Genomic DNA, 26,189 nt, shown 5'->3' on the forward strand with positions numbered 1-26,189 from the left:
CGCGACGGAGTGAGCTCCTGTTGCTCGGTCCCTGCTCCTGCCCACCTAGCAGTTCGAAAGCACGTCAAAGTGCAAGTAGACAAATAGGTACCGCTCCGGCGGGAAGGAAAATGGCTCTGGTTCGCCAGAAGCGGCTTAATCATGCTGGCCACATGACCCGGAAGCTGTACGCCGGCTCCCTTGGCCAGTAAAGCGAGATGAGTCCTGCAACCCCAGAGTCGGCCACGAATGGACCTAATACTTCCCTTGACCTGGATACTAATCTTCTGTTGATGAAGTCTAGAATAGCATCAGCTTTTTTTTGCTGCTGCATCACATGTGCAGCTTTTCATCTTCTGGAAGCTTGTCACCAGGAGAAGTTAATCCAAGCCCTTCCACAGCTGCTGGTGGTCAAGATTAAAAAAAAGGGGGGGAGAGGGTTGTGGCAGCCCATGCCCCAGTGCTCATGGCTGGATCCCCACCTACCAAACATAGCTGTAAAAGGAATAATGAAGACAAAGACACTTCATCTCAAAACTGGGTATGGCTTTTCAACCCCATCCTCTACGTTTATTCACACAAACGTTTCTTTAATTTACAAAACTGCTGCCATTCATACACAATCAGGGTTTCCACAGTGTTCAAGAAACTTAAATACAAGGTCGCACACCAACCCAAGTAAACCAAATAGCTTAAAAAAAACAACAACCAACAACATATAAAGTTGTTCACACACACACACACACACACGCGCACACAGGTCCTAGGTTACCAGCTTCTGTGCAAAGAAAAATGAGAAATTGCAAAATTGGAAACTGTGTTTTGGAGTCTGGGTTTAAGCCTTTCCCTTGTGTGTGCAGGTTTTCCAGGTTTAAGAAGACACCATGTCCAGTCAAGCTTAAGGTGGGCGAAACTCGCAACTGGACCAAACGGAATAAAAAGGGGAGAGAGAAAGAGATGAGGTTGGAGGCAGGGGAAGGGAAGGCTGGACTACGGCCAGTTCAGACCAAGGTGGGCTACCTTTGTTGTGTCATTTCAGACTGCAAGTGTGTGTGGATGTGTTTTGGGGTGGTGGTGGTTCATAATGGGGTGCTCCTCCAGTCCTCTGCTCCGAAAACTTGGTGTAGGGCAGAGAGGTGGCTAGATCTTCTTGTCCATGACATGCCAGTTTCCTATGTGGTGGTTGTTTTTTAAAGAAAACAAGTGACTTCCATACACAAGACCTCACCTACACTCTTAAATGGTACAGCTAAACACAGAGTGACCACCTGAGCGAGAAGCTGTGACTTTGATGCATGCATCCCGCTTTCTCCTTCGACTTGGCTTCCTTGCAACTAGGAAAGCTCTACAGCAGAGAAACACACCCAAGCAAGGAGGGGTGAGGCGGCTTTTCCATCTTGCCGATCAAGCACTGGCGTCCCATGACTTGAAAACGCCTGGCAGAAAAGCAACCCAGATAGTAGCTCTGGGCAGCTTTCCGCAACAGACACTTCATTCCAGTCAGTGGAAAGCTGCTGCTTGCGTTGGGACGTCCGGATAGAGACTCATGCCGAGGAAACGGTCCACGCTGAGTGGACACATGGCACCCAGAACGCAGCTTCCAAGGTAACTGGACACCCACCCTCAGTTAGGTACCTTGGACTCAAGTAAATAGGAAAGCGTTTCTCAAACTTTGGTCTCTGGCTGTTGTTGGGACTACAACTCTCATCACCCCTAGTTAGCAGGACCAGTGGTCAGGGATGATGGGATCTGTAGTCCAACAACAGCCGGAGACCCAAAGTTTGAGAAACACTGAGATTGGGGAAACGACAGACAGTGACATGTGTCACAAGAGGGGGGTCCAACAGCCTCTGTCCCAAGCCAATGGTGGATGGGAGAGGTCTATTTCAGAGAGCGGGGATTTAAGTCCCTCGTTGTGCTTCTGCCCTTCCACATACAACCGCTGATAGAAGGGGCGCAAGTCTGTTTAAATGGAAGAGCAATCCTGTCACTTAGGTGCATTTGCTTCAGAGATGTGTTTTTGTTGAAAGGAGAAGCCAGGTAAAAAAATACCCCTTGGCTTAAACTGTAAGCTGTGCTAGAGTGAAACCCAGCAAGGTTAAATCCGGACTAGACAAATGCATACACGGAGAGAGGGGGAGAAAGACAAGGAATTCACAGAGACTGCGTTCTCTCTCCCACCAGGAGTGGGGGATGTTTATTGCTCTACTCTGACAGTGTTTGGAGATGTCTGAGTGGGATCCTGAGGGAACCAAAGCATCAGGGGAAAAGGAAGAGAATTGCCACCCATTATTAGCACCTCAATCCTGAAAACAGAAGCAGCAGCAGCAGGAGGAGGAGGAGGAGAAAGAGGGGCCCCTTAAGTATACTGATTCCCCTTGACCTCTGCCACGGAAGAAAAACAAGGTTCAGGGAGATACTGGAGGAGTAGCAAAGGGATCAACATTGCCAGGAGAACAGCCACGTTAGCTTAAGAAAACTGGTGGGTTTCCTGCGGTATTTAATTCTCAAGGAGCAGCACTGGAAGCATGGAAGCATCTGGGGCATCAAATATCACTGGCCAATCTTCCCTAAGGATTGTCATCCAACCAAACCACGAAAGGATGGGGAGGACCATCACGGCCTGCTTGACCAGGGGCTTCACGCAGGAGCATGACATGAGCAGCACAGGAGGAGACTTTTTGATGGGACAGTGCCATTATGGCCCAAAATTTCATGCCCTGGTTCTACCAACGGTGCTGTCCCTAAAAACGATGTCCAAAATAGCCTGCAAGGAGGTGGCAGTCCTAAGTCTCAGGAGTGCTGCAACAAACTGCTCAGCAGTAGCCCCTGGGACAGTTGTACCCTGTGGTGAGGTTAGGAGTCACCCTGTCCTCATCCTCCATCCCAACTTCACAGTGGCCCATTCTGGTACAGAAGGTGACAGCACCCTCTGTGTGCTTGCAAAAGAGATTACTAAAAGAAGCAATGCTGCTAATTTTGTGGCTGGGTCGGCTATGCCTGCAACACACAAGGAGGAGTCAAAGGAAAGGGAGGTGGTGGTTGTAGTGGTCAGGGACTTTGGAAGCCAGTTGTGAAATTCCCCCCTCAGGCCGTCTGCTGTCGCTTGCCGCACCCATACAAGACAATGTCTGGCAGGTCTGAGCCCACACTGCCAGCTTTGAACGACATGGATGTAAACAGTTTTAATGTAAAGTCATACACACGACGCATGAAAGTGATGTCAGTCAAACCCCTCCAAAACAACTGTGACGTGGACCTCCAGTTATATTTCACATTCCTCAGGAATAAGCTGGCAATCCCCATGCCAAATTCATCCAAGCTGAAGGATTCTTGCCACCCATCCCTATAAGAGTGAAGTTGGGAGACGAAACACCAGGCTACAGTATGGGACCCCAAGGATCGATGCATTCGCACAAACAACCGTAAACGGGACAGCATCCAGAAATGGGGGCAGCTCATCGGGCAGGTGGTCTCCTCAAGAGAAACTTGCGTGTGTGCCTACTCTTTCAAAGAAGGAACGCTGCTCTCATTCACATGCCATCTTGCAGATCTCCCACCCTGCCCATAAAAGTTTGTTGCAGATTCACAAAGGCAATGCAAAAACATTTAAGGTCTTTCCAAAGAGATTTAGCTGTATTCCGTGGGCAACCGAACGAAGCTGCCCCAGAGAATAAGAGGGAAGAGACGACATTTTGGGGGCAACAATGAAATACAAGTGAGAGGGGAAAACTCCTTCCTTGTCCCAGTGCTGCCTCCTTCAAGCCCCACACCCCTCCAAATAAAGGCACTATGGTCAAGCTACCACCACAAAACCACAAGCATTTACTGCAGCGTGAGCACGAGAGGGGCATGTGTGCCTGAAGTCCCAGAAGCAGCGAGGATGAACTGGGCTACGGGTTGGCATTTGCTTGTAGAGCTTATCCCAGGGTCTCGGTCATGCACCCGCTCCTGTGGGTTCCTCCCTGCCTCTCACCTCAAAGGTGCAGGAGTGAGAAGCAAGGACTAATCTACTCCGACAAAGACTGCTACACACAGATGCTCTGGAGAAGAGGAAGGGAAACCGCCTATCTTGCTAGCATTCAGAAATATGAAAGGGTTAAGCCTAAGGCTCTCACTGATCTCTTGGTTTCAAAATTTGCCAGCTAGCCGAGTTGCAAACTCAAAGCAACCCTTGGTGAACCTTCTCGGCAGACTGTTTCTCCTCATCAACACATCTTGCTGTTCTGGCCATGAGCACGGTTGTGTGGAACCAGCAACAGAGGACAAATTGCTGAGCAAAAGAATGCTGTTATGAGACTCTGGCTGTTCTATGGTTGACTCACCTACTTCCAAGCTGCTTTGTTCTAACTGGTTGAAATATATTCCTGGTTAGGAGGAGCAAGACCTGTGCATCACCTGGAGCCTTCTAGTTCAGCATCAAGGAAACTGGTGGCTTCCAGGTATTGTTGGCTAGATTAGCCCCAAGTGGCATGGCCAGTGGTCAGGGATGATAGGAACTGCAACAGCTTCTGGCGGGCCAAAGGTTGCTCAATCCTGTTCTGGGCGAGCCAAGGTGAATCATTTTCACTTTAAGGGAATCACCGAAGGGTCAAGAGACAGAGAGAGACAGACAGACACAGAGGTTGTGGCTTAGATCAAGAGCAAAAAGCCTATAGCCTACACCGAGATACCTTGACAGCTAATTAAATGAGGGTTTTTCTGAGTAGTGTGCAAAGGAAGTTCAACACAAATTGATCCCCAGCATTAGGAAATCCAGTTGAGACCAGGACTTGCAAATGGTAGGCCTTGAAATATGCAGGCAAGCCTTCTCAGCCACAAATAACCATCCAGGGAAGAATTTGGTTGTGGCTGCCCACATTCCAGAAAGAGGGGGATGCAAAGAGCAAGACAGTAGGCAGAGCAGAGACTTCTTTCATGGCCTTCCAAGAGCCGCAGAATAAACAGCACAGCATCCCCTCCAGAGTCTCACCAATCCTGGCCACGGCCACAGCCACCAGCCTCAGTAGTAGTGTGGAGGTATGCAGGCAACCCAGCAAGTGGACTGCCAACAAGTGTTAACCGAATTGCGCTGGCTTGGCAAAGCCGCTCCCTTCACTTCCATGGGTCTGGACAGCGCCTGGAACAAACAGCCTCATCCCCATAGTAGTAGCACCATTGCCAATCAAGACCGACGGAAGAAGAGATGGACAGGATTAGAACCTCCCTCTGCGGCAGCTGGTAAGTTTAGTGTAAAGACCCACTCATCGCTGGAAGAGATCAGCTAAAGAACAATTGCTGGAATGCCAGCTGGGAAATGGGATATTTGGAAGAGTTAAGAGTGTTTCAAACCAGAGGACTGCAGGAGAGGGAGGGTATTAAGTGTGAGTTTGAGTGGGTTTATGTATAAGTATTTGCTAGCACAAACAAGCCCCAAGGGCAAGCTCTCTTTACACCAAGGCAGTTCTGGGCAAGATCTACCAAGCCAAAGTAGCCAAAATGAGCCCAAAGTTAAGGGATCAGTTTGATGTGTCCAGGCTCTCACAGTCATTTAAGTAGCCAAGCAAGCCACCAAACCCATTGGTGGACTTTTCAAGGGCAGAAAAAACACCTGCCCATGTGTGGGCTCTTTTCACCCCCCCCCCCAAATACTACTATGTTCTTGACCTGTGAAATTTGGCATGCAAAACTGCAGGTGTTTCTCAGGCACCACACTGCCTGTAATCCTGTGGCCACATAAAAAAAGGAAAGAGAGTTTATTCTTGTAATCATGACTTCTTATTGCCAAGTTCCACTGGTGAAGAACACTTTTAGGAAAGGGAGAAGGAGAAAGGTTTATCCCAGCTCGCTTTTTGTTCCCCAAATCAGCAGCAACCTCTAGAGTTGACAACTTGCGTTCAGCTCTAGGTCTCCCAACATCCCTTCTGAATCTCTTCCAGCTAAAAAGAAACACTAAGAAAAACAGATCTTGGACCCAGAGTTCTGGTGTTTAGCAGCAGTAGAAAAAACTGTTTTGCATATCCCAACCCCGTATTTTGTTTAGGTAAAAAAGGAATTCTCCAGAAGTATGTGCACAGATTTAGTTGGTCAGCAAAGCTGAGCGAGCAGAAGGGAGGGGAAGGGGAAAGCGAACAAGGGGAGAGGAAGGGGGGGGAACATAAATTTGATAAACTTTTAAGAGTCTCAATAATGAAATGGGTTACAACAGCTCCTGCTCCTCTTAGGTGTCTCATGTGACTTTTAAGAAGAATCTCGATGCTTAACGTTGCCAGAGATCCTGGTGATCGGCCTGGAGCCTCCTCAGTTTTCCTCTATGCATGTAAGTCGTGGAGATTGTAGGTCCCTGGTAAGAAATCAAGAAAGAGAAAAGAAAATGAATTATGACAACTCTGGTGGAACAAATACTGGTTACATTTGCTGGCCTCCAAACCCTTTGCATTCCTTTGGCCACAAACAACCAGCCTTGGCAGAGAAGAATGGGCATACCAAGCCCATCGATTTTATGATTCTTTTCATCATATGTACACACTGCCTCACTGTAAAAACATATTCTCAAAGCAGTTTACAAAAAAGATAAAACATGGAAATTATCAACGAGAAAAATTAGCAACAATAATTTAAGCCTATCCAAAAGTTAAAATAACAATAGATTAAAAACAGATTTAAGCAAGCATCAACTTTCTAAATATCTGGGTAGGCTTGTTTAAACAATTTTGTGGGGGTCTTATCTCCTTCCTCAAGGAATACAGTCTCCCAGTTAGATGCCAGCAGCAGCTGTGGATGTTCAGAAGAAACCAACGGGGCACTTGCACCTCTAACAAGGCAGGGATGTCCTTGACTTTTGTTCAGAGATTCCACCTGCCCCTTAAGAAGATCTTTTAGAATTAAAATATACGCAAACCGCCTTTTAGCCCTAAAGCAAGGGCCCCAAAGGCAGTGCACAAAAGACTAAAACCAAATTTAAACAATGAACCAGATTAAGATTGGACCTCCCTAGCCCACCCTCGCCCACCGTCCCCTTGACCCAGCTTCTGCCTCTGTGGAGCAAAGCCACAGTCCTGTTTGCTAAAGCAAGAGAAGGCAGCTGGGCAATGGTCCCAGTGAAACAGCAAAGAGATCCCCCCAGGACCTTGGAGATTAGAGGGAGAAGCTTCTGGCCGAGTGTATCAGCATTCTACCAGTGTCACCAGACTCATTTGCAAAGCTGGCTGAGTGTTTTGCTCTGCAGTTTATCCTGTAACTTCTCTGCTGCGGCTCTCCGAGGTCTGTGCGTAATTATAGTGTTTCATCGAAGTTGTAATGGTGGTGGAGGCGGCAGCATTTCTCTCCCCTGAGTGCCGAAAGCAAGCATTTGTAGATTTCCCGGCCAAACACCAGCTCCTTTACACTGCAGATGGTGGAGGGGAAGCTGGCTGACTGCTGCAATGCACTGCAGAAGTTCCGAGCACTTGCTTCATCCAAAGGCTAAATCAAGAGTCTTTATATAGTTGCTATATGTCCTGTCCTCCACACAATGAAACTGTCTGCACCGTTCCAGCTCACCTCCACCTTAAATGGCAGGAGATGCAAGCTGCGTCAACACCGCTGTCACTTGGCTATTACATGATGCTTTTACATGCTCAGTTCAAGAGCTAACTGATAATTTTGGCCTCTTCCAGTGCACACACAGTGTTTCAGTTCTGGTTTCATCTGCTCAAGCATCTTGCGGCCTGGGCTTATGGGCAGCTGCACTACCTCGGCCTTGATCTCTTCCCTGTGAATTGCATTTTCTTCCCCATTTTGTGTCATCATCTTTTGGGTAAAAATCTTATTACACAATCACTTCTAAACAGAGGCACCGAAAGAGGCTGGGACCAGCAGAGGAGTCATAATGTCAAACTGGACCACACAACATTCATGCGATTTGTAGTTTTTTGAAAGTAAGCAGGTATGTCCCAAAGTTCACCAGGATCAGGACCGCAGCGGGGGCAGGAAGGGTTAAAGCACCTATCTCTATCTAGATAGCGCAAGTTTATCCCCAGCAAAATGTCCCCAGCCAGAACTGGTGTGTTGTAAAAGTGAAGGAGAGTTTTTTCCAATGCAAAGCTCACTCTTAAAGTAACATCATGATTTCATCAGTCCCTTTACAGGGCTATTGTAGGGGTTGCTAGAATGTATTTTCAGTCTTCTGTACACAAAGCCCTTTATAAATGCTAAATATAACATGAATGACATCACATCTAAGTCACTTAGCCCTTAGCTCCCAATGGTGAGAATTAACTGATGAGCACGGTCAGATTTTCTGTTTAACAGCCCTGCAGCTTAATAGTTCTAAAAGCCACAGGGCTTCCAGGTGTTGCTTTCTGTACTGAATTAGCAGAACAAGACAAGCTTTGCCGCCGCTGCACAGACCTCAAGTTAGCCTGGCTGGGAGCGTAAAGAGGCATTAAGCCAATTATTGGGCTCATAACTCAGGCAACCTGCCTCATACCTCGCTGACAAAATGCACCTGGGAATAAGGTTTAGGCTAGTTTTTGCTTCAGCATCCAAACTCAGGAACCAAGTTTCTTGTGACAAACCCTCCAGTGGAAAGCCCAATTAGTTGGAGGAAGCTGCAAGCAGAAAATAATGGTTAAAGGGTATGTGATAATTGGCAATGCATTTTCCCAGGCTCTAATTTTCTTGTTGGATTTGGCAAAGGTGCTTCATAAACGGAGCTTAGATACAGTTAAAATTGGCCCCTTAAGAGAGGAGGGTTCAGGTGAGGCTGCTGCAATTAGAGCAACGTTTAAACAGACAGGGCAACCTATTTGACAAAATCAGCTGAAGCAGAAAGGCAGGTAAATTTCAGCTTAAGATGCTGCCTGACCTATCAGACCCTGTGGAATGCACTGTCATTTCGAAAGCTCTCATTCTGAGGGTTTCTACGTACATGACTGTGCACTTGGTGTCACTGCAAATGTATCTCACTCCTGCAAACATCATAGGCCCCCTTACAAAAACTAAAGTCTTGACTCTTCCTAATCCTATTCATCTCTTTCGTCACCTCAGATCTTTGCCAGAAATTCCGAATTTTATGGAACTCCAAATACTGAAATAATCCAAAACTGGTATGTTTGCTGTATTCCACAAACACACACAGACTATGCTTATAAATCAGTGGGCCGGGGAGAAAAACACCCCATTACCTAAATTCCATCAATATGTTTGTGTGTGGACCCACAGCCCCTCAATAGTCTACCTGAACCCTTGCAATTCGCAGGAGTGAACAGGACAACCATCAAGTTAGATCATGGCAATAAGTCTTATGTAAGCCTTTGCAAGATTAATGGTTCTGATCTTGCCAATGGAAGGAAAAGGCTTACTCACTAGCCCTGACCCTGTGAAAAGGAAGGCCACACCAAGGATCAGTCCTGCCTAATATACAAGTGGGCAAAGGCATTACAGAGCAGTAGCTCTGGCGAATGCAAAGCTTTGAGATCTTTGTGTTTCCCACTTCAGCTTGAGATGGGGGAAAGAACCCTACTGCAGATACAGTGGTACCTCAGGATGCGAACGGGATCCATTCCGGAGCCCCATTCGCATCCTGAAGCCAACGCAACCCACGACTGCGCGTCTGCACGTGTCGCGATTCACCGCTTCTGCGCATGACGTCATTTTGAGCATCTGCGCATGTGTGAGTGGCGAAACCTGGAAGTAACGTGCTCCGTTACTTCCAGGTCGCTGCGGAGCGCAACCCGAAAAGGCTTAACCTGAAGCGACTTCAACCTGAGATATGACTGTACAGAGAGGCGTTTTAGCCCAGCAGATCTCAATCTTCTGCTGGTTGGGCACAACAGTTCTTGCCTTCAGTTCTGAAATCATTCACTTGCGATTTAGCAGGAGCTCATGTGAACAAGCAAGGCTCCGTTTCTGTCATAGTTAGGACAGCCTCCCCTTTTTACATTAACAAGGAATTGTAGGGTGTGTTCCAACCACTCCTCCTGGCTGCCTGTTCCAGTTCACTATGAATCTCTGAGGAATTGTGCTGCAGGGATAAGACCGGGGTGGGGGTGGGGAGTGTTTACATTATTTACTTATCCCAGGACAAGCATGAGAGACAAGCATGCCCTGACTGAGCCAAAGGTTGGTGACTTTCAGCTCACATCAACCCTTGAACGCAAATGAATCATGCGAGAGGAGGGGCCTATGGCTCACTAATTAAGGACAAGACCAATATGCAATTAAAGTCCCAGGTTCAAATCCAGCCATCTTCAATGAAAAATATTTCAGGAAGTAGGGCAGGTAATGGACATGTACCTACTGTCAAATCTCTCACACACAAGGAAGAATGAATGGGCTAATGGACTGAATAGTTTGGTATAAGACAGCCCCATAGGCTTGTGGCCCAGGCTAAGTGATTACATTAAGAGCACTGCAACAAGCAAACTCCAGTGCTTGCAGAAATCTGGCCTCAGCTACCATAGATCAGTGGGAGAGCATTGGCCTTGAAAGCAGAAGGTTGCTGGTTCGATCTCCTGCCTCTCCAGGAAGGATTGGGAGAAACTCCTGCCTGAAATCCTGACAGTCAGTGTAGACAAAACTGAGCTATCAGTGGTCTGACTATAAGTCAGCTGCCTGCATCTCTGTTCTCCGAGGTATTCAGTCAGGATGAGAAGACAACAGCACCAATGACAGCAGCGGGAAATCAGAGAACACGACACCCATTTCTAAGAGCACATGGCTGGCACTTTGCTCAGAAGTGAGCAAGGGGGATATGCAGAGTGGCACGTCCCTGCCCCTTACATAACAGGGCAGCCTCTTCTTCGCTGCAGCTGCGCTTTGCATGGAGACGCTACCAGCTCTGGCCCAGGGTGGGTGGAAGAGGCAGCTGGGCCTTAGAATAAACAGCCATAGGGCAGGTCTGTGCCCTCGCAGTGCTTATTACGTTTGCATTTTACCATTCTGAAGCGATGTGCAGGAGGGATTTCCCCCGAGGGCACAGCCTGGTTACGCAACTCAGCAGCAGCATCATGTTAGCAGAGCACGAGTGACTGCAGATGGCAAAACACAGGCTGCCCAAAGGGGGGGGGGGAGAGAAGAGAGAAGAGAGGGAAAGCAGAAAGGATCTTGGATGCCAGTACCCTCACCCCTCTCAAAAGAAGAACTCATCCACATCAGATCAAACACCTACCCAGCCAACCTGATGTCTCTAGATGCCCACAAAATAGGACATGGGGACAATAGCTTCTCCTACTGTTCGCAATGGGACGCAGGTGGTGCTGTGGGTTAAACCACAGAGCCTAGGATTTGCCGATCAGAAGGTCGGCGGTTCGAATCCCCTTGACGGGGTGAGCTCCCGTTGCTCGGTCCCTGCTCCTGCCAACCTAGCATTTTGAAAGCACATCAAAGTGCAAGTAGATAAATAGGTACTGCTCCGGCAGGAAGGTAAACAGCGTTTCCGTGCGCTGCTCTTGTTTGCCAGAAGCGGCTTCGTCATGCTGGCCACATGACCTGGAAGCTGTACGCCGGCTCCCTCGGCCAATAAAGCAAGATGAGCACCACAACCCCAGAGTTGGTCACGACTGGACCTAATGGTCAGGGGTCCCTTTACTGTTCCCAATGCCTGGTACTCATCATTTTGGAGGTGGTATACAACCATCATGGCTGGCAGCTATTGACAGCCTTATTCTCCAGGAATCAGCACAATTGCCTTTAGAAGCCACCTAACCCTTTGTTACAGCTTGCAATATGGTTTTATATCATGCTGTGGAGAAGTACTTCCTTTTGCCAGTTTCCCAAAAAACTTCAAAAGGTTAGTGAGACAGATCTTTCTCTTTGCAAGCAGAGGAAACTGCCTTATACTGAATCAAGATCATGCGTTTATGTAGCTCTGTGGTTCCCAAACATTTGGGGGCCAACCCCCTCCTTCCATAAACTCAACCCATGCCCTCTACCCTGTAAAAAGATTAAGAATAGCAGTTTGTACAACCCATTAAAGAAGATACTAGTACATTAAAATTGAAAACAGTAGCAATTAATTGCACATTTATTCAAAATCCAATTAAAACTATTTAGGTTAATTAAGTGAACAAAACTGATAGCCAGTGATTCCTGCTTTTCAATGCCTGCTAGTCCTTTACACCTCCATTACCCTGCTAAGTTATGTTGCCCATCCCCAGGGGGCAGTACCACAGTTTGGGAACTGCCGATCTAACTCAACAGTGTCTACACTGACTGGCAGTGGCTCTCCAGGGTTGCAGGCAGGTTTCTTATCCGGAAATGTTGCAGATTTCATCTGGGACCTTTTGCATGCAAACAGTGCGCTGTATCATTGGGCTATGGAAAAGCCCATAAAGTCCTGTTAGCTATTCCTTGCCAAAACCTATTCTTCTATATGCAGTATTTTTATCCTTAAGAATGCTTTCTACCAATTTAGGCAGAACAGACATTAACTGGCCTGCAAGTTCCTTGATCCCTGTCATGCCCATTGGATTCACTTATGCCCCTATTATTCTACCAGTTTCAGATACGGCTGGAATTGCATCAGAGACTACCTTATGGATCCAAACTTGAGACAAATTTTAACATGTGCTTATCCATGGAGGTTGAAGGAGTGAAATTCTTTTATGTTCATTTCTTAGAAAACGTGGAGAAGGTTGCTTAAGAAGAGGATGTTAGGAACTTAAAAGATATAGTTCCCACATCAAGCATGGTCTCACGGTGGTACTGAGGGCTCCCCCCTCCCCATTGGGCATAATCTCAGATGTATGTAATGTCTCCTAAGGAGATGTGGCAATAGATTGGGGCACAGGATGCATTTTGGCTACACCCAACATCTGGAGAGTACTTTCTTCCTGAAATTTAAAGCCTGCATCAAATATAGGACTGGATAAAGGAAGGTGTGCAGAAGCAATGCCGGGCTACATAATACTGTTTACTTTGAATGACAATTCCTCCCACTTTGTCCACAGGTTTTGTAATGATGTTAGGATTGTGTGAAAGAGCTTTCAAACAATCGCGTTGTGACTTGGACAAATTGTCCTTAATTTCGGGACCCTTCTTTTCTAATTTTTCCAAATCTCATAATACCAGTTGGTGAAATAAAGTAAATCATTATTTACTCCAGCTAATACGAATCCACCCATTTTTTTATTTCACCAATTTCACCTGTGAACAAAGGGGGTGGAATTGTCATTCAAAATAAACAGCAATATGTAGCCATTCGAAATAAGATGGGTTCATGAAACAATTTTATATTCTCCCACCACGCTGATGAAGATCTACGAAGCAGCAGTCAATATCTGGAATCTGTTCAGTGTTGGACATTATATTTGCTGAATACACTAAGCTCCACAGCTTGTCTTTCATCGAACAAAGTCTGGTACCTCGCTTCATTTAAAGATTTTCAGAGACTTTGAGACTAAGATTTCATTTTGAACTTGTTATTGTTTGAAGGAATTCTATAAAGATTGTCTATTACGTATGTATATGGTCATCATGTTGCCTAAACAGTGTTGACAGTTCAGCACAGACAGAACTGGGCCAAATTATAGGCCACAGCCCTGACACCAAACCTGGCCAACCCATGGAAAAGTTGTGCACAAGTTTTATTTTAGAACAGTAACCGTACAACAAGGATTTTTAAGAAGCTAAACAGGCACCACTAGGCAACACCCCACACAACATTCTTATCTAAGCTCATTCCGGACTGGTGAGCGGAAAGAACAGCACATCACTTTTTATGTAACTTCTGGAATGTACGCTGGAGGGCAAGACAGCCCCGACAGCTGAAGGAAATTGGAAGGCAAAGGCTGCCAAGAGAACCTTTCACATAATCTTCCTGGGTAGGAATGAATGAGGTCGCTTTCAGCGCAGAGAGAGGATGCACCTGAAGACAGATTCATTCTTAGGAAGCCAATTCAATGGTTTGGGCTTGAGTGAGGGAGGCCTGCACAACTTGCGATGTAGCAAGCCATACAAAGCCCTTGAGTCACTTATGGTGGTCTGTTAGGTCCCTAAAAATCCCTTGTTTTGGGGATCGCCAAACAGAAGGTTGTTTGGACCCTTTACGGCTGGTGGGCTGAATTTAGGGTGATGAACCGCTAGCTGTGCAAGCCTGCCCTGGGCAGGGAGAGCTCCCACCATGCCTCACCTTTCTCTGTCCTTCAGGTTATCTAAAGTCTCACTGCTACTTACTAAGTAGTCATCTTTTCATGCTATACTTGCTCTAAAGATCACATTGACTTGCATTTTGCAGTCCAGTTAAAGATTGGCTTCTGCCAATCTACTGTAATAAAATGAAGAAGAAATGGCCTGCCAAGACAAATTTATCACTTCACTTGCTGCAGCATTCAACTACTGTTGCAGCATTCTGATCGCCTACTGAAATTAACAACCATTTTCCATAATTTCAGCCAAGTTCTCTGCACATCCTTGGTAACAGATTGTTTGTATATGGCTTTGCAAATGGTTCAAGGGTCCTCCCATTCCTGAAATGTGAAAGTGTTTTGCAAGCGGTGCTTGGAAGGGAAACAAGATTCCTGTTTCTGCTGTGTTTTCAATACAGGAGCACGTGGCAGGATTCGGAGAATCAAAAGCATGGTCACCGAGCCCTGCTGACTGGAGCTGACTGGTTGCTGGCACCTACTCTGGAGGAGGCTTCCGCCTTCCTGCTGCAAGTACGTGAGAGGGACACAGCTATAAGTACTGTGCGTGCACTGTGCAAAAAGAGCAGGACGGCCCTCGCTCAGCCCTGCGAAGGTGAAGCGAAACAAGGACAACTGCATTCCTTACTGGTGAAGCCAAAAGAGAAGGAAGCCTCTATAAGGAAGCTAATGAGGGACTCTCCAGAAGCAGTTGCATCATGGGTAATTTGCACTGAGGGAAGGGTGGGAACATTGGTTCTGGGTGAAGAAACTAAGGAGAATGGAAAACTTTTAGGGAAGCTTTTAATAGACTATTTTTAATAGACTATTGTATTTTAATATTCTGTTGGAAGCCGCCCAGAGTGGCTGGGGAAACCCAGCCAGATGGGCGGGGTATAAATAATAAATTATTATTATATTAGTTCTGCTCTTAGAAATGCCCAATTCAGTAATTCAGAAGTGTGGCTAATGAATGGATGCCTCAACTAGACAAGCTTTCAGCTGTTTTTCTTTATTGCCCGTATATTCATATTCAGAAGCTACTGCCCCTTTTCTGCAGTGAACCTGAACATGGGATAGAAGGTGTAAATCACAGAGCTAATAATGGCCATTAACACTCGCCCCTGCTGGGAACAGCTGCATGTCACAAGAGACCTACAGGATCAGACCAAAGGTCCATCTAGTCCAGAATCAAATTTCCCGCAGCAGCTAACTTAGATGTCTTCTGTACCTGTCCCCAGCACACACTATTCAGAGGGATACACTGCCTCTGAACATGGCAGTTCTAAAACCTAGCCATCATTCTGAAGCGGAGATAAAAAACAAAGTTTGGCAAAATTCCCCAAGCCATTACAGTGGCGCCCCGCAAGACGAATGCCTCGCAAGACGAAAAACTCGCTAGACGAAAGAGTTTTCCATTTTTTGAGTCATTCTGCAAGACGAATTTCCCTATGGGCTTGCTTCGCAAGACGAAACGTCTTGCGAGTTCGTTTCCTTTTTCTTAAAGCCGCTAATAGTCGCTAAGCCACTAATAGCCGTGCTTCGCAAGACGAAAAGACTCACAGAACGGATTAATTTCGTCTTGCGAGGCACCACTGTACTTAAGGACCCAGAGCATCACAGGACCACTAACCCAACAAGCAAGGGCTCACAGCTGCAGTCACCAGATTGGCATTGGCAGGTGCAAAGGGCATCTTTTAACCTGGCAATTGCAACATACTTGCCCCAAGTCTGCAGAAGAATGGGGTTCTCTGCCTAATAGTCTGCAGAGATGCTTGGAGAGCACTGAGACTTTCTCACAGCTCTTGGTGTGTTGCTGTGACTCTGCAAAACAGGGGTGACCCTTCCCCTCCATCCTTCATCACCTCAGCTCAGAGCTGGAGAGGGAAGGAGCAACTTCCCTTACTCCACTTTCCCCGAGCCTAAAGCACTGGGTGATGTCAAACCAGACTCTGACCTTTCCTCTGCTGCTTGTTGCAAGCACAAATCTTTGCTGGCTACCGAAGGCAACTAGTGTCTTGAGGGCCCAACACATACTTGTTTCAGAACACAAAGGGGTTCCTCTGCTGCTTCACATCACCAGTATGAAAATAGCTGAGAGCAGGCCCACTGCCTCAAATGAGAGCCACTGAAGTTATTGACCCAGGAGTGACACTGCATTCACAATTTTAGGGTGAAAGGTATCTGCAAGGAATGGAGCGCACCAACCTTTCTTATAAAAGGCAGCTCACTGCTCCCATAGAAGCAATCAAGTATGCTGCCTTTAGGGCTGCAATGTTTAACCAATTAGAGCGCTGGTTAAATGTGTTTATCTATTAAACACACTCCTGATTAATTGAGCATTTATAAAAAGGTTTTGACATGACTATAAAAACTGCAGGTGGCAGTTGGAAGTGGCTTTCTCCCTTTTCTTGAACACATGACGAATGCCTCTTTCAAGGTGATGTCTGCTGTTATTTCAAAAACAATGCTTTTTACCTGTATGCAAATTCATACAAATACTTGCCTTTGTATACAGGGTTCATGGTATCCTTGTAACAACAAGGATCTGATTTTTAGTGGTTCAGCATCTTGCTCCTTAGGGATGCGGGTGGTGCTGTGGGTTAAACCTCAGAGCCTAGGACTTGCCGATCAGAAGGTCGGCGGTTCGAATCCCCGCAACGGGGTGAGCTCCCGTTGCTCGGTCCCTGCTCCTGCCAACCTAGCAGTTCAAAAGCACATCAAAGTGCAAGTAGATAAATAGGTACCGCTCCTGCGGGAAGGTAAACGGCGTTTCCGTGCACTGCTCTGGTTCGCCAGAAGCGGCTTAGTCATGCTGGCCACATGACCCGGAAGCTGTGCGCCGGCTCCCTTGGCCAATAAAGCAAGATGAGCGCCGCAACCCCAGAGTCGGTCACGACTGGACCTAATGGTCAGGGATGCCTTTACCTTTTATCTTGCTCCTTAATCTCATTCACTGCACACAACCTCATCTTATTCAGGTAGAAAGGAAGGGAGCAGACACGCACAAACTGCTCTTGCACCATTTGAACAGCATTAGAGAGCAAAGCTGTAGGTTATTGTTTTATTATCATTTATTATTTCTTGAATTTATAAACCACCCTATACCTGGAGTTCTCAGGCTGGTTCACAGAACAATCTTTTCAAAGGTCGTTACAGGGAAAAACCAAGGTAAACCAGGTGGAAATGCTATCAAAGGAAGAAATTCTTAGGCAACTGAATGTCTCTAAAGCCCCAAGCAGCTTAACAGACAGAAAATGGCTTCATTGCCCCACTAAGTTGTGCAGAGAAGAGAGAAACTGCAGAGGACTTACCCCAGTTTTCAAAGCACACCAACACTTTGACCTGAGTTTAAGCAGCACAAGTAACCTGGTCCATCCTGGATTCAAGCTCAAAGGCATCGGGTCGGTCCTGCGGGTTAGCAGCCAACATGTCTTTCAAGAGCTGCTTGATCCCCTCGGACATGGAAGTCCTGCGTTTCTGGGGGATGTGCAACTCCATCTTTGGGTTTTCTAGCAGCGCCTCCCCGACGGGCACAATCTCAGTCCCCTGCTTGATGTAGGTCCCCAGCAGCTCCTTCTTGGTCTCGGCATCGATGAACGTTATCCTCTCGATCATTGCCCAGATGATGATGCCCAGGGCAAAGATGTCTGCCTTGGCAGTGTAGTGCCCCTCCCAGACCTCAGGAGCCATGTAGAAGTCTGAGCCGCAAGCCGAAGACAGCCAGTATTTGTTCACATTCACATTTTTGTTATCGTTCCCCCCGTCCTTGCCTCGAGCAGTCAAGCCGGCGCACACCTTGCTGAGCCCAAAGTCTGCCACCTTGAGGACAGGAGCGCCCGACTGCTCCGTGATGAGGATGTTGTCCGGCTTCAGGTCTCTGTGCACAATGTGGTTCTTGTGAAGGAAGGCAATGGCGCTCGTCAGCTGCAACATGAAACTCTTGTTGGTGGCCGGGTCCGGCCTGCGGGAAAGGATGTACTGGTTCAGGTCTCCCCCTTCGCAGTACTCCATGACGAACCAGAGATAACAAGGTTCTTCAGCATAGCCCAGGATCCTCTCACCTTGCCGGGGGAAGAGAAAGGAGAAGGAGAAGGGTTACTGCATGAGCAAGACGGGGAGACTACAAAGATAAATCGGAACATGGGAAAGGAGTGTGCAATTGGACAGCACATCTTCCTAGCACTGTCCCAGAGGTCTATTCTACACAAAACTAAACCAATTTATTTTGTGAAAACTGGATGTGCCGTAGTGAATCCATCACTGGAGGCCCTGTCAACAGGTCAGGACATGGCCTGGCTCTTTGATGAACATAAATGCTTTCAGAAATCTCTCTATTAAAGATCAACACACTTTTGACTTCTGTGCAACATTTCAGATCTCACAGGAACAGACCTCCAGCAATATTCTGAGATCCCGTGGGCAATATTTTAATACACTTTCTCCCATGCTGACTAGCAGCTATCTCCTAGGCACCCTCTTCCAAGGCCTCTAGCCACAAAAGCACCACAAAAATGGCTGTCGGGGTGTGTTTCATTGCAAACAATGACTTGGAGCCATCTGACTGAACTGGCTGCTTGAATGGGAAGGCAGGTAGTCCTCACCAGCACGCAGCCCATCAGCAGATGGAATTTATTAAATCCAGGAGACAAGTTATTGCTCAATCAAGCTAATCTGGTTTCGCTTTTGAAACGAAAAGCATTTGATACCATATTACAAAGGCTATGCCCTGTGTGCATTTTCCTGTGGTGTGCGTATGTTTTTGTGGGGTGAGTGCTGCACACTGTGAGGGTAGATGTACCTTAGCCAGAAGGAGAGAGGGATGGTGATCCTGTTTCTGTGGTTATGGTTGGAGGGGAAGGGTCCAAATGTTTGTGGACCATACCTTTTTTCAATCCTCCATCCACTGTACAGGTATTCTGTTGCCAGGCTACTGAATCATTTCCCTGGAAGCATATTAAAAGTCTAAGTATGCCACTATGTTTTTGTTATTCTGAGATGCTATTCTTTCATCTGGTATTACAGCCTCTTAGTTCCATTACAGTGGTGCCTTGTGTTACGGACAGGATCCGTTCCGGAGGCCCGCCCGTAACATGAAAAGCCCACAACTTGAAGCGCTGTTTCTGCGCAGGCGCGATTTAGCGCTTCTGCGCATGTGGCAAAACCTGGAAGTAACCCATTCCAGAACTTCTGGGTTGCCATGGGATGCAAGACGAAAACACACAACCTGAAGCGGATGTAACATGAGGTATGACTGTATTACATATATGTTTATATGTTGGGAAACCACTTAAGACAGTACTAAGCGATATATAAATATATGAAATAATAACAATCCTGCATGTAAGCTTAGAATTGCTTTTCCTTTTCCTACTGAAATGTCTTTTGGGCTCTCGCGCATCTTGTCGCTCCACCTTGCAGCAAGCCAAGGGCCTTGGGAAGAGTGGGCAAGATAGCAAAACAGACCTTCCAAAGAGAAGAAGCCAAGTATGACCAAACAGAACCAGAGATAAGTTGCTCCCAGGTCTTTGATAACAGCCTCCATAATAGTGAGGAGCACAGGCTATTTGCATAAACAAGTCTGTTCCCATGACTACTGCTATGGTAATTGAAGGCTATATCACCACTTGGCTATCCTTCCCCTGTCAACAGCAAGTAGGGAAAACTTTAGAAAGAAAAATAAAATACATGAAAAAGGGTGTGGGCTACAGGCCTCTAGAAGGATTTGATTGTATACAGGGGGAGCGGGCGGAAAAAGAGAGTATTCTTTCCTGTTATAAGCTGGAGGTGAACAAGAGGATGAGAGGGAAGGCAGTGAGAAAATGGAAACTGAAGAAAATAAAAATCAGAAGGTCTTATGGGGGTCACTCCATTCACTAAATTACAAGCCGCGCAGGTACTCCCTCTGTTCCATTAATGCCTCAAACCTAAGTTTTTTTCCGTCTAAAGAAAAACATGAAAAAGTTTGTAACATAACCAAGATTAAACAATTTAATGTTTGAGTTGTTCCGTCTCAAGTATTAAACACGGTAAGCAATTTCATAGCCAGTAATGGGCCATGAGGAATAAGCATCCGTTTAGAGCGTCCTTTGCAATTAACAGCCACACGGTATAAACAGCCACACACAGAAACTGCAACCCCTATGCACACTTACCTGAAAGAAAGCCTAGCTGAACACAATTAGAATTACTTTCAAGTCAATGTGCGTAGGATTGGACTGTGAAATCCCTCATTTGAAGTTTTCATCCCCAAAAAGTTTTTGATTTGAGTTTCTGCTGAAATGAGGCTGCATTTTAATGTTGTACTGTACTTTAATCTTGTTTTTAAGTTGCATTTTAATCAGTTGTTTTTATACCTGGTGTTAGCCACCCTGAGCCCGGACTTGGCTGGGGAGGGAGGGGGATTAATAAAAACTATTATTATCATTATTATTATTGATGCTAAGATGCCTAGTGCACATTAGCAGAAAGTCAATTAATCAAAACCAGCTAAACGGCTATGGGAAAAACACCCCTCTCCCATATTAATTAGACACACTGGAAAGTTAGTGATCACCTTCTCTTTCCAATGTTGAGTGACACCCCCCCCCCTGTTGTGTTGACGAGGCAACAGTGAGTGACTAGCCGTGAGTTCGAGGCAATAAAGCAAGAAACTCAAAAGGTTGCCAACGCACAGCAAATGGATGCTGCACGTTTTTCTGTGGTGCCCAACTGGGCTTTTTGTGAGCTCTCGCATGGCACGCAGCTGAGCAGGCTCTGTGGCACGCCAGCCGACACGTGAAGGGGCTTGGCTTAGCTATAATAAGCCAACTGACAGTATGCCTTGCAAAGAGCACACAGTCCAGCACAAGCTCAGACTGGGTGATGCTGCTGGGTCCAAGGCTGCACATTGCCTACACACATGCTCTTCACACATGCACTCTCTTCTCCCCATCCCCCACCGCTCTCCACACGCGGTATATTTACTTGGGTCTAAGGAATGCCCTTTATTAAAAGACACAGGCTACGCTAAATGTAGAGAAATAATAAAAGAAAATCTGTGGCAACCTTCTGCTAAAGAATTGTCCCACAGAAAGCTCAGTTGCTGTTTGCTCTCTTTCCCTCCTTATTAGGCACCTCACCCCCCCAAGAGGATCATCCTCACCACCTGAGCCTTCGGCTTAATTGTGGTGCCTGCTATTCCAAAGGGCATGGCGACAGTGACTCCTGACGGCATACGAGGTTGACTAGTGTGGAGGTGGATCACTAGGGACAGGAATACAGACCGAGGTGGTGGTGGTGGTGGGAGTTGGGTATGAGGAAAGAAATAAAGCTATTTCCAGGAGGTCTCTGCTCATCCCAAAGGAAATGAACTACTATCAGAGGAGAGATGAGGGACAAGGAGATAGGTGTGCATGTGTAGAGGTTAGATATATGCATTAAGATGACTCTTTCGCACACTAGACTGGCCTGAACAAAGTTGGAAAATATTTACAGATGGGCTGCAAGCTAATTGCTTGTTCCAGAGATCATCTTTAGGAGCTCTTTATTGCACTGACTGAAGCCACCATGAGATGCGGCTTCAACTTATGAAGTCAGGAAGGCAAAAAGGGGGAACAGAAAAGACAACAACTGCAAAGAACCATCAAAGACACACACACACAACTGTTAAGCAAACTTTCTGAGGATTTTTATAAAAAAGCACTTCAGGGGCTGGTATTTTGTAAGCATTCACTCATCTTTGCAGAGCCTACATACGCAGTCCTCTCTCTGAGGAAGGTCTCTGTACATGATTCAGTCAGCTTGGATTTGGAGAAGGGACCTAAGAGGACCACATGCAAATTTCCTATACAGTGGTACCTCAGGTTAAGTATTTAATTCGTTTCGGAGATCCGTACTTAACCTGAAACTGTTCTTAACCTGAAGCACCACTTTAGCTAATGGGGCCTCCTGCTGCTGCCGCGCCGCAGGAGCACGATTTCTCTTCTCATCCTGAAGCAAAGTTCTTGACCTGAAGCACTATTTCTGGGTTAGCGGAGTCTGTAACCTGAAGCGTATGTAACCTGAGGTACCGCTGTACTCAGGGAATAGGCACAGCTTAGTGGTAAGAACATAAGAAAAGCCAGTGGTCAATTTAGTCTAGCATACTGTTCTCACAGCAGCCAGCGCACTACTGGAGGTAGAACTTAGCCACACTGTCTGTGTCCCACTGAGGATGTGCCCATCTTTCCCCATGACTCTTTGCGCTATACTTCCATAACCAAAGGAGTCCAGCAGGGCTGGTCCAATAAAAGGGGTGATGCAAGATCTACACCAGGAAGTGTGTGTGTGTATTACATTGAGACCTGCTACCCCGGTGGATCCTGCCACCCAAGGCAGTCATCTCACAGATGGTCTGGCCCTGGGGTCCAGTATATTGTAGGATGTGTAAGCAAGATGCTTAGCACCCCCTTCTCATCGTTTTAAAATTGTGTACCTATTACATATAAAGATCCATTCATGGGCCCCAATACTTTGGTGTATCCACACACCAGGCATCTACAGCGGACGCTCGGGTTGCAAACATGATCCGTGCAGGATGCACGTTCGCAACCTGCATCTGCGCACGCACGGGTTGCGATTCAGCGCTTCTGCGCATAGCGTGATTTAATGCTCCTGTGCATGTGCAACCGCTCAAACCCGGAAGTAACCCGTTCCTGTACTTCTGGGCTTCGGCGGTCCGCAACCCGAAAAAAAACGCAACCTGAAGCGGCTGTAACCCGAGGCATGACTGTATAGGGAACATTGCATAGGGATTTTCCCCTGTCCCTCCCCCAACATCTCCACAAGACCCAATACCTTGAAGTGTATGCATATACAGTCATACCTCGGGTTGAAGTCGCTTCAGCTTAAGCCTTTTCGGGTTGTGCTCTGCGGCGACCTGGAAGTAATGGAGCGCGTTGCCTCCGGGTTTCGCCGCTTGCGCAGACACTCAAAATGACATCATGTGCATGTGCGGAAGCAGAGAATCACGACCGGCGCATGCGAGTTGCGTTCGCTTCAGGATGCGAACAGGGCTCCGGAACGGATCCCGTTCGCATCCAGAGGTACCACTGTACAGAGGTTTCATGTGCCACGCAACCGCTATTTATGCACCTTTTTGCTTCTGCTACGAATACAAAGGGCAGTTTGCAGGACCCATCCCTTGAATGTAGCCACACAAGATTACTCCACATAAGTCACCCTAGGAAGGATTCCCCTCACATACACACCTCAGTTTAGTGAGGGGAAGTTTAGTAGCTCAACCTGGGGAGAAAAAACTCCCTCCCCCCTTTCCATAGAGTCTTGCCCTGAACCAAACCTCCAGTCCCTCTCCTTTCACCAGATGCCTTAACATAAGAAGAGGCTGGCTGTTGAGATCAGGCCTTTCAAGGCAGACGGGGCACCTGTCCTCTGCCCTCACCCCCCCAGAAGAAAACTCGCAAGCAGGAAGTAGGCATTCCCAGGCACCCAACACATGGGCAGCATTAGGCCCCGTGCATTAAGCGCCCCAGTTTAAGGCACAAGCGACTTGCAAACTACTCCGGGGATCATTTCCCCAGAGCAGCATGCAGATCGAACAAGCAAAACAAACTGAAAGTGGAGGGAAGGGGACGCGCGGACCCGCTGTAGCGTGCACGCGCGTGTGCTGGGCCTGTGCAGAGCAGCCGCAGCAGCCTCCTTACCTTTGCACAGGATCCTCGCCCAGCACACCCTCCCCTCCCCCCCCCCGACTCCCGAGGAGCCCCAGCAAAGGCGGGAGGGGGGGGCTCTCTCGGGGTGGGCCCCTTACTCCCGAGGTGGGGCATTTCCTCCCGAGGTATGCAGGGTTTTTTTGGGGGGGACCCTCCATGGGTGGCCCCCCTCCCCCCGGGGTGGTATATGGCGCCCCTCCCCCCCCCTGCGCGGCCTACCTTTGAGGGAGGTCTCGACGAGGCGGAGGTAGAGGGCGCTCTGCTTGTTGCCGTGGCTCATGCGCTGCCCGAGGCCGTCTCTCTGCAGGACGCACTCCTCGAAGCGCACCACGTTGGGGTGCCGGCGGCGGAGGCTGGTCAGGGCCCAGAACTCGGCCAGCGCCAGCTCCACGTTCTCGGGCGCGTCGCAGCGGATGCGCTTGACGGCCAGGCGGGCCCCGCTGCGGCCCGACACGGCCTCGTACACCACGCCGTAGGCGCCGCGCCCGATCTCGGCCACCAGGCGGTAGCGCGGCGGGGAAGCCGCCGCCTGGCTCGGGCCGCCTCCCACCTCCATGGCGGCGGCAGCAGCGGCGGCGGCTCCCTCCTTCAGCAACGGCGGCGCGGCCCGCTCGCGCCTCAAGCGCCGCTCCGGCAGCCTTTGTGTCCCTCGGCGGCCGCCGTCGCCGCCCGTTTCCATGGCAGCGCCGCGGCGGGGCCTAGCTGGTGGGGCCGCCGCCGTCGTCGTGGCCGCGGCCGGGGGAGCCCCCTCTTCATCCCGCCCGCCCGGCTGCTCCGGGACGGGGCTCGGCCGCTCCTCGGGCTCGCCGCCGCCGCCGCCTCGGACGCGCTTCTTCCGGGCCGCCTCAGGAACTGCGGAAGGGAGAGGAGGGGGGGGGAGGGCGGCGTCGGGTGCGAGGCGAAGGGGGGGGGAGAGAGAGAAACACACAGAAGGGCGGCTGGTCAGTGAGGAGAGAAGCGCGTCGGGGGATGGGGGAAGCGAAAGGTCGGAGGGGAGAAAGCGCGCCCTGCCTGCCCCTTTAAAAAGCGCGCAGCCAATCGCCGCTCGCGGCGGCCAGGTGGAAGTCGGGGCGGGGGGGGGGGAGAAGCGGGCCGTACCATCTTCCTCCTCGAAAGGGGGAGGGGCACAGAGCAACCCCTTCTCAAAATCCGAACGAGAGCCGCCCTTCTCCCAAGCGCGGATGGTTTTCACGGGAGGAACGTTAAATAATAACGCGCGTAATAAACCCTTTCCCTCGCCGTAGCGCGAGGTGAGCCGAGAGCACCCCTCGTTAACCCCCCCTCCCCCTTCGGAATAGCTCGCTCCCTTCTTGGACTGTCAACATTTCATTCATAGCTTCAGGGAGGCGGACGAGTCCATTCTGCAGCTTGGGATGGGGAACGGGAGATCAGCCCATTCAGATGCTCCATTGTATTGTTTTCCCTGCTCCCTTCCTTGACAACTTTTGCAACCCGGGATTTTTTTGGGGGTGGGGGTGGGGCAACTGCTGGACTGCAAAGAAACCTTCGACTTACCTGGAACGAGGAAACGACCCTCTCCCTCCTCTGAGCGCCCCCTCCCCAGCTTGCGCGGTTGGAGGTGTCGGTTCCCAAGCTGAGAAGGAAGAAAGGGAGCCGAGGGAGATGCTCTGAATGGATGCAGAGACGCTGCGAGCTTAGCTGATGCTGTCGCTAGGAGAGGAGCGAAAGAGGTGGACGGCGGGGAATGGGGGGGGGGAGGGGATCATTGCATAAGCCCCTTATGTAATAGCAACTGGCCATCCCCGGTGAGGAGAGAGAGGGACATGCAGACAGGCAGGCAACCAACATCTGCTTATCCTCACGAAGAGGCACCAAAAGCGGTTCGTGCGCTACTGCCTGGGAAGGGGGATATGAACCTGGGAGGGAAGACTCGCCTCTTTCCCTTGGTGGGTTTTTCAAACTGGAAGGGGGGAAAAATTATTTAAACTGAATGCAAACTTCCCTTAAGTTTAGGAAAGGCCATAGCTCGACGGTGGAGCATTACATTGTATGCTAAAGATCCCAGATTACAACCTCCAGCAATTCCCACTGACAAACTGGAACGTGTCCAGAGGAGGGCAACCAAAATGGTCAAAGGCCTGGAAACGATGCCTTATGAGGAACGGCTAAGGGAGCTGGGCATGTTTAGCCTGGAGAAGAGGAGGTTAAGGGGTGATATGATAGCCATGTTCTGAAGAAGTGTGCATGCACACGAAAGCTCATACCAAGAACTAACTTAGTTGGTCTTTAAGGTGCTACTGGAAGGAATTTTTTTATGTTCAAATATATAAAAGGATGTCACATAGAGGAGGGAGAAAGGTTGTTTTCTGCTGCTCCAGAGAAGCGGACACGGAGCAATGGATCCAAACTACAAGAAAGAAGATTCCACCTAAACATTAGGAAGAACTTCCTGACAGTAAGAGCTGTTTGACAG

The 26,189-nt window shown here is 48.4% G+C and overlaps 1 protein-coding gene and 1 long non-coding RNA gene across 3 annotated transcripts in view; one reads left to right on the forward strand and one right to left on the reverse strand.

Moving 5' to 3' along the window:
- LOC309534407 overlaps positions 1-26,189 on the forward strand; it is a 200,081-nt gene that overhangs the window by 94,612 nt on the left and 79,280 nt on the right. The window lies entirely within an intron of this gene.
- On the reverse strand, positions 511-24,449 carry LOC309534207 (serine/threonine-protein kinase 35-like). Of its 2 annotated transcripts, XR_014220599.1 has the most exons (4): positions 23,975-24,449; positions 17,378-18,127; positions 5,042-6,301; positions 511-4,980 (listed from the first exon to the last, which is right to left on the reverse strand). XR_014220599.1 is itself a non-coding variant. In XM_082226340.1 (3 exons), the coding sequence occupies exons 1-2, from the start codon at positions 24,432-24,434 to the stop codon at positions 17,415-17,417; spliced, it is 1,173 nt and encodes a 390-aa protein (XP_082082466.1). In that variant the 5' UTR covers positions 24,435-24,449; the 3' UTR covers positions 511-6,301; positions 17,378-17,414. The 2 variants fall into 2 exon arrangements, 1 of the variants encoding a protein (XP_082082466.1); XM_082226340.1 differs by having other exon boundaries at positions 511-6,301.

The sequence above is a fragment of the Podarcis vaucheri genome (assembly GCF_965113315.1).
Source record: "Podarcis vaucheri genome assembly, chromosome: 6".
Lineage (NCBI taxonomy): Eukaryota > Metazoa > Chordata > Lepidosauria > Squamata > Lacertidae > Podarcis > Podarcis vaucheri.